Source organism: Ochlerotatus camptorhynchus, unplaced genomic scaffold, assembly GCF_037179485.1.
Source record: "Ochlerotatus camptorhynchus isolate MF236.1 unplaced genomic scaffold, CSIRO-AGI_Acam_v1.1 ptg000054l, whole genome shotgun sequence".
In the NCBI taxonomy this organism is placed as follows: Eukaryota; Metazoa; Arthropoda; class Insecta; order Diptera; family Culicidae; genus Ochlerotatus; species Ochlerotatus camptorhynchus.
In genome coordinates, this window is record NW_027040544.1 from 594,009 (window position 1) to 600,429 (window position 6,421).

The 6,421-nt window shown below is 39.9% G+C and overlaps 1 protein-coding gene across 1 annotated transcript; it reads right to left on the reverse strand.

Annotated features, from left to right (window-relative positions):
* Window positions 1–1,088: 1,088 nt before the first annotated feature.
* Window positions 1,089–2,590, reverse strand: LOC135717272 (uncharacterized). The gene is made up of 4 exons (XM_065239270.1): window positions 2,148–2,590; window positions 1,679–2,065; window positions 1,410–1,517; window positions 1,089–1,234 (listed from the first exon to the last, which is right to left on the reverse strand). The coding sequence occupies exons 1-3, from the start codon at window positions 2,533–2,535 to the stop codon at window positions 1,438–1,440; spliced, it is 855 nt and encodes a 284-aa protein (XP_065095342.1). The 5' UTR covers window positions 2,536–2,590; the 3' UTR covers window positions 1,089–1,234; window positions 1,410–1,437.
* Window positions 2,591–6,421: the final 3,831 nt, after the last annotated feature.

Sequence of the window (6,421 nt, forward strand, 5' to 3'; positions counted from 1 at the left end):
TACTCCAAACATAAATCTAATACCGAATTTTGTTTATAATCCAGGAGCCACTTCCAACTCGTGCGATAGTCTTAAGCATAGCACTGATGTGTAAGTAACCAGGCTTTTGCATTTATATGAGCATTCACTCTGTGTTCACGCATGCACTCAGGCAAATGAACACGCACCACAGCATGAGCTATTGTCAATGCGAACCTCAACCCAATCCAGGCTACAAAAACAAACGTTCACACTGACGTTTAATTTCAGCATGATTTTTTTTTAGGATTAAACGTTAAAAATGTTGCACTACTTGTTGGTGTATAAGTAAATATGATTTTAAAGAAAAAATGATGCTTGAATGTAGCAAATTTACTGTGAATATTACAGTCGGGAATCAAACACACGGGGGAAATTGAATTTTCTAGCACTGACGCTTAATTTGACAGATCGAATACAATTTACTGAGATTCCAGCAAAATATCTCAAATTACTGGATGGTCGGTGAAATGTGGTTTTGCTGGGATCAGTTCAGCAATTCATTTTGCTGGAACTTGAATCAAAATTTTGGTGTGTAGGCTGAGCTCTGATGTGAATAAACTAACATGAAATGAAACATATTTAAAATATGTTAAAATATGCGAATCATTTACACCTGTACTGAAATATTATGTTTGTCCAACCAGATTTGCACCACAGCATCTGTTATAATCTGGATTATCTTTGAGACATCATCGTAATGACTTTTCAATTATCATCATAGTTGTTGACATACATATTACCATCCATCTGCAATGTTCATTCAATTAAAAAATACTTACTTTTTACCATTATGCTATTCATTGATATTAAGACGAGTTGAAGATTCAATCACAGATAAACCCCACCACCGAAGTCTGATGAAAGAACTCACTCGATTTACTACCGACACAATCAAATTGGTTTGGCATTTATGTTGGAGTCACATCTTTTGGTAGGGAATGACACGATCAAAAACGGAATTAATATCTCTCCCTCTCTCTTTCGGGGCTGCCTCTGCCTCTGCCATGATACAATGAAAAACTCCGAAAGCCACAGCTTAAAATTTACTTTATTCTCCTTCGGCGAAAGTGATTGCAGATGATAAAGACTAATTTTCCTCGAGAACCGATGCTTGAAATGTGATAAAAGAGTTGACAGCTTGTGGGCTTTCCTTTCTTGATCAATGATGAATGTTGCAAAAGTGTTGAGGTCACGACGTCTTTCCGTCAAAAAGCTGAAATGGGACATTGTTGAAGAAAGCTCGTTAATCCGATTATCTGAACAGGTTTGGGTTTGATACTTATTTGCAAGCTTTTCATCAATTCAAGCATTTTTTTTAATATATTTTTTAAGTCGATAAAATGATCGGAATGCATCTCTTTTATTCGTTTGATTTAAGTCTATCTTACCGCTATTCACTACAAGCTGTTGTAAATATCAGTTTCTGGTATTCTTTTGTGCTTTAACCAAGTTCGACTGACTAGTCGGGCAAGAACATGTCGGCGGAATAAAGTAATCTGCAAGACAAGAAGAAACACAATCGCAATTAAAAGTGAACGGAAAGTAACTTCCAGAGTATTAATATATCAAAGTCAAGTCCCTCCATCTTCGCATTGTAAAACCATAATTTAATCCCATCGGGTTCATTTCCGCTGTCCCTCCCTCTTCATCAACTCACCCCTGACAAACGCCTTCCGCGGATCGGTGCGAATCTTTTCGCCACCGGTTTTCTTTCCGGTCACAACAAAATTGATATGATCCCCCTGGCCAAACCGCAACGTTGACAACTCGAACACAAAGCACCCGTTCCGGTCGCCGATCGAATCAACATTCAAATCGAGTTGTTGCTGCTGCTGCTCGGTTGTGCCACCGCGGCGGAAATTGGCATTCTTGAGTGCCTGAAGGCCAACCGCAGCGGTCGATGGTGCTCGTGGGAGGTAAGCGGCAAATCCGGACGATTCGTGAAACTTGAACAGCGGCCGGTAATCGGTGATTTTGTTCGACGCCTTGGCACAATATCCAGCGGGTGGATCACTGCAGACACACGCCGCCGGGATTACGTAATCTGTGTACGGTGAAGGGAATGGAAGGCATGCCATCATCAACACAGGAAGCTGATAAGCTGATTAATGTTAGGTTTGGCTTACCTGTGAATTCGGATTTGTTGGCTGGTGAAATGCTGACGTCGGTTTTTCCGATGAACTTGCCTATAGTAACATATTTAAGTACATCCCGCGGTTCGACAGCCAGCAAGGTGCTCTTGATTTTGAAGCAACCATCTTCGACGTGAGTCGTGTTGACGCAAAGGTCACAGTGAAGGTCTTTCCGGCGTAGGTCTTGATTTTTGTAGATCTTTATACCGAACATTTCCTGCTTGGCATCGCGTTTCGGATAGTAGATCTCAACTCCCTGCGATTCAAACACCTTGAAGAAGGGACGATCGTCGTTTGGATTTTTAAACACATCTTGGCAAATTCCTGCCAGCGAACAGGTTACGCACAGAGAAATTAAAACAATCGTGCTTAGCAGCATCATTCCGGGGACCAGCTGGACGAATCGAATGAATAAAACGAACTGAGCAAATTTACTGTGGATTGGTGGAATCGTCGTTTGCTTTGCGCCCATGAGAGTCAATCTACCGGGTGATGGTATACAAACATTTTTATCAATAGATGAGGTCATTTATGTCTAACCTGTAAACAAGGAACAGAGGAATCGAGAAGGCACGAGATTAACTGAATTTATTAGTTGAGGGATGGTACCGTAAAATGGGGTCCAGTTGATCAGTGAAATCAATCCTGTCTATTTTGTTTGTTTGTAAAATTTGCACTGTTTAATTTTTAAAAAGTGCTATCAAATTATTTTACAAACTGCTCAGTTGCTACAGTTCCTCAAGGGAGTAACTTTTGCTCACTATTGTTCACAATGTTATTCCACGACATATGTCATTTGCTTCCATCAAGAGTCTGTTTCGTAGTAAGGTGGGGCAAAAGTTCGACCTTAGTTAAAAAAGTTAAAATTTCTTGAAACTCCATGCTAATTTTATACACATGAGATGAGTTTTCAGTCCATTCGTAGTTTGTACGATTTTATTTTTTTCGGAAGAGTGTTCAAAATGAACTTTTGGACGCAACGTAATGGGAGCTTTTGAGAAGTTTTGCGACTAAAAATCTTTAAATACCCCATGATAGTGTGAAGGACATAAAGAGCTGGCACCGGTGGTGTAGTGGTAAGCGTGACTGCTTTCTCACCCCAATGGCTCTGGGTTAAATCCCAGATCGTTTTAGATATTTGTGAATGTGTTTGGGACATGACTCAGACTTTTGCACCGCGGACCCGAACTTTTGCAGGCATTTCCAGCTTCATGAAGACATATCAAATGTCTGATACTCCTAAAATCATCTTCACGAGACTCCAAGGATCACTTTTATCAAATTAAAAAATCTACAGTTTTAATTTCTATAATTGCACAATAACGGGTGTTCAATAAAAAATGAGAATGATTTCAGTGCCATCTCTTGTGAGAGCATCGCGACTAAGTTGCGTCGTACGGCTGACCAGGGCCCCTTCTCCAATGTTCATTGACGTTTTTTTTTGAAGAAAAAACATTATGTTTTTAATATAAAATACTGAATTCGTTGAATTTTTTTTTTACTAGCTATATGACTGAAAAAAATTTAATTTTTTTTATTGAACACCCGTTAGATAAAAAATGGTCGTTTGACGTTTTATAAATGCTTCGTTGCTTGTGAAGGGTTTTCTAAATCCGTTCATCCTAATGATTAAAGCACTACAATAGATCAATTTACTGGTCGCAGTAGTGTTAGGTCCCGAACAGAGGAAAAAAAATGATTAAAGCAAATCACCTTCTCAAAAAAATTGGTGGGGTTGTGTACAAGACACGATCGCATGGTTGACGTAGACTACGTTAAGCTGTGCAGTGAAATTCTCTTGCGTTTTTCTAGATATTGATTTAAAAAAAAAAACAGTAGAAGTAACCTAATTTCTGTCCAATGTACATATTTTGGATTTCCTACTTAGTAAAACTTGGTTAAATTCAGGACTTCATAAAAATGCGAATACATATTCTATTAAATTTGGTTCCTAAATAACAATCAGATATGAGTAAGGCTTTCTTCAGGTGATTCATTGAAGCGTCCAACAATGACCGTCATGATGGCTGATATTCTCTAGCACTTCAAGATTTCTAGGACACAAATCTTGGACGGTTGTGACATCACCCATGAAATTGAAACTCCTTGTGTACTGGACTGCAACCAACGTGAAGTTCCAGTTTCTTTGTTATAAGTTTTGTGAAAGCTGATATCTGTACTCTTGAAATTTTTATGTGGTAATGTGATTGATCAGAAATAAGATTTCCTCAGCGATTCAACTTCGAAACGCTAAACGGAGTGCACAATTTTGCACCAATGTTATGCAACATTTCATAGCTGATCGGGATATCAATTCGCCATGAATCCCTCCAGTAAGTTCTCGGTACATCTTTTATCTAACGATTGAACAAAAAAAAAAAAACTAAGGCTGTTTTCCATTTGGAAAATTTTCACTTAGATTTTACACTTCGAAAATAAATTAAGATGTTCAAAAATCCCTGTTGTTGATCGGCCAATTTTCAAGAAAGCGTGGATCAAAATTGATTCCTTGTCTGTCAGAAAGAAGTCTGCTGGAAAGCACTTTTATTTGAAAAGTTTCCATCTGTCAAATTTAAGTAAAAATTCACCAAAAGGAACACAGCCTTAATAACTTGAGCACAGAATCTTTTCTTGTTGTGTTTGTTGTATTAGATGCGAGATAAAAAATTCTTTTATCGATATGTGTGCTGAAAATACCTGAGCCGAGTGGATTCAAGGAGAAAGTCGACGAAGAGAATCTTGTCAGTGTTACTTAGGACCTAATGCAATGTTCAGATTGAATTGTTTTGCTTAGCTGTAGCAAAATCGATGAAGAGAATCGAACATTACAGGTAGGCCCTTTTGAACGCTCACTTTCCAGAACCTAGCACTGAAAAAAAACTCGACGGTACCTCTAAAGGGTGATACGGTCAAAATTTGGTCAAGGGAAAACGCGTGTAAATCGGTGAAATCGTTTATTTAAAAAATCAAATTAAATTTCTTTTTCAAGTTCAATTAGTATAAAATTCAGGAAAAATATTCAGTTAGGCTTCCGCTTTTCCAAATCCGAATTGCCGGGCCTTACGCTTGACCCCTGCCATCAGATTTTGTACAGCCACCTTGTCCACCTTCTTCGCCGCAGAAAGCCAGTTTGCCTTGAACTGCTGCTCGCCCTTAGCTGTTTTTTTGGTCTTCTTTAGGTTCCGCTTGACAATAGCCCAGTATTTCTCAATTGGGCGGAGCTCTGGCGTGTTGGGAGGGTTCTTGTCCTTGGGAACCACCTCCACGTTGTTGGCGGCGTACCACTCCATGGCCTTTTTACCGTAATGGCAAGATGCCAAATCCGGCCAAAACAGTACGGAACAACCGTGTTTCTTCAGGAAAGGCTGCAGACGTTTATTCAAACACTCTTTCACGTAAATTTCTTGGTTGACAGTCCCGGAAGCTATGAAAATGCTGCTTTTCAAGCCACAGGTACAGATGGCTTGCCAAACCAGATATTTCTTTGCGAACTTTGACAGTTTCATGTGCTTGAAAACATCTGCTACCTTTCCCCTTCCTTTTGCCGTATAAAACTCCTGTCCCGGAAGCTGCTTAGAGTCGGCTTTGACGTAGGTTTCGTCGTCCATTACCACGCAGTCAAACTTCGTCAGCATCGTCGTGTACAGCCTCCGGGATCGCGCTTTGGCCGTCGTATTTTGTTTATCATCGCGATTTGGAGTCACTACCTTCTTGTAAGTCGATAGTCCGGCTCGTTTTTTGGCTCGATGCACGGTTGTAGACGATACACCCAGCTTATTTGCGGCATCTCGGAGAGAGAGATTAGGGTTTCGTTTGAAACTACCGGCAACTCTCTTTGTCGTCTCAGCGGCTTCCGGTTTTCGATTTCCCCCTGATCCAGACTTCCTGGCTGTCGACAAATGTTCCCCAAACACTTTAATTACATTTGTAACGGTTGATTTGGCAACTTTTAGCGATTTTGCCAACTTTGCGTGCGAGTAGCTCGGATTTTCGCGATGCGCGAGCAAAATTTTGATACGCTGCTCTTCTTGCTCGGACGGCATTTTGACAACTGAAGAGTGAATTCCAAAATCAAAATAGGAGCAACATTGTACACACACACACCTTCAAAATGAGGGGTGTTCAGGTTTTTTAAATGCAAAATTGAAAGAAATACGTCAAGTTGATATTGACCAAATTTTGACCATCTCACCCTTTATTTATGCTAAGAGATAAGCATTGCAAGTCCCTCCTACTTGAAGAATTATGCAATCGAACGGCTGGCTATG

What these genes read in the sequence shown, in the direction of transcription:
- LOC135717272 (XM_065239270.1), bottom strand. Translation starts at nt 2,535, where the DNA reads ATGATGCTGCTAAGCACGATTGTTTTAATTTCTCTGTGCGTAACCTGT. An exon ending in CAACAAATCCGAATTCACAG is followed by an intron (nt 2,066 to 2,147) that starts GTAAGCCAAACC and finishes CACCGTACACAG; the next exon opens with ATTACGTAATCCCGGCGGCG. An exon ending in GCGGAAGGCGTTTGTCAGGG is followed by an intron (nt 1,518 to 1,678) that starts GTGAGTTGATGA and finishes CTTGTCTTGCAG; the next exon opens with ATTACTTTATTCCGCCGACA.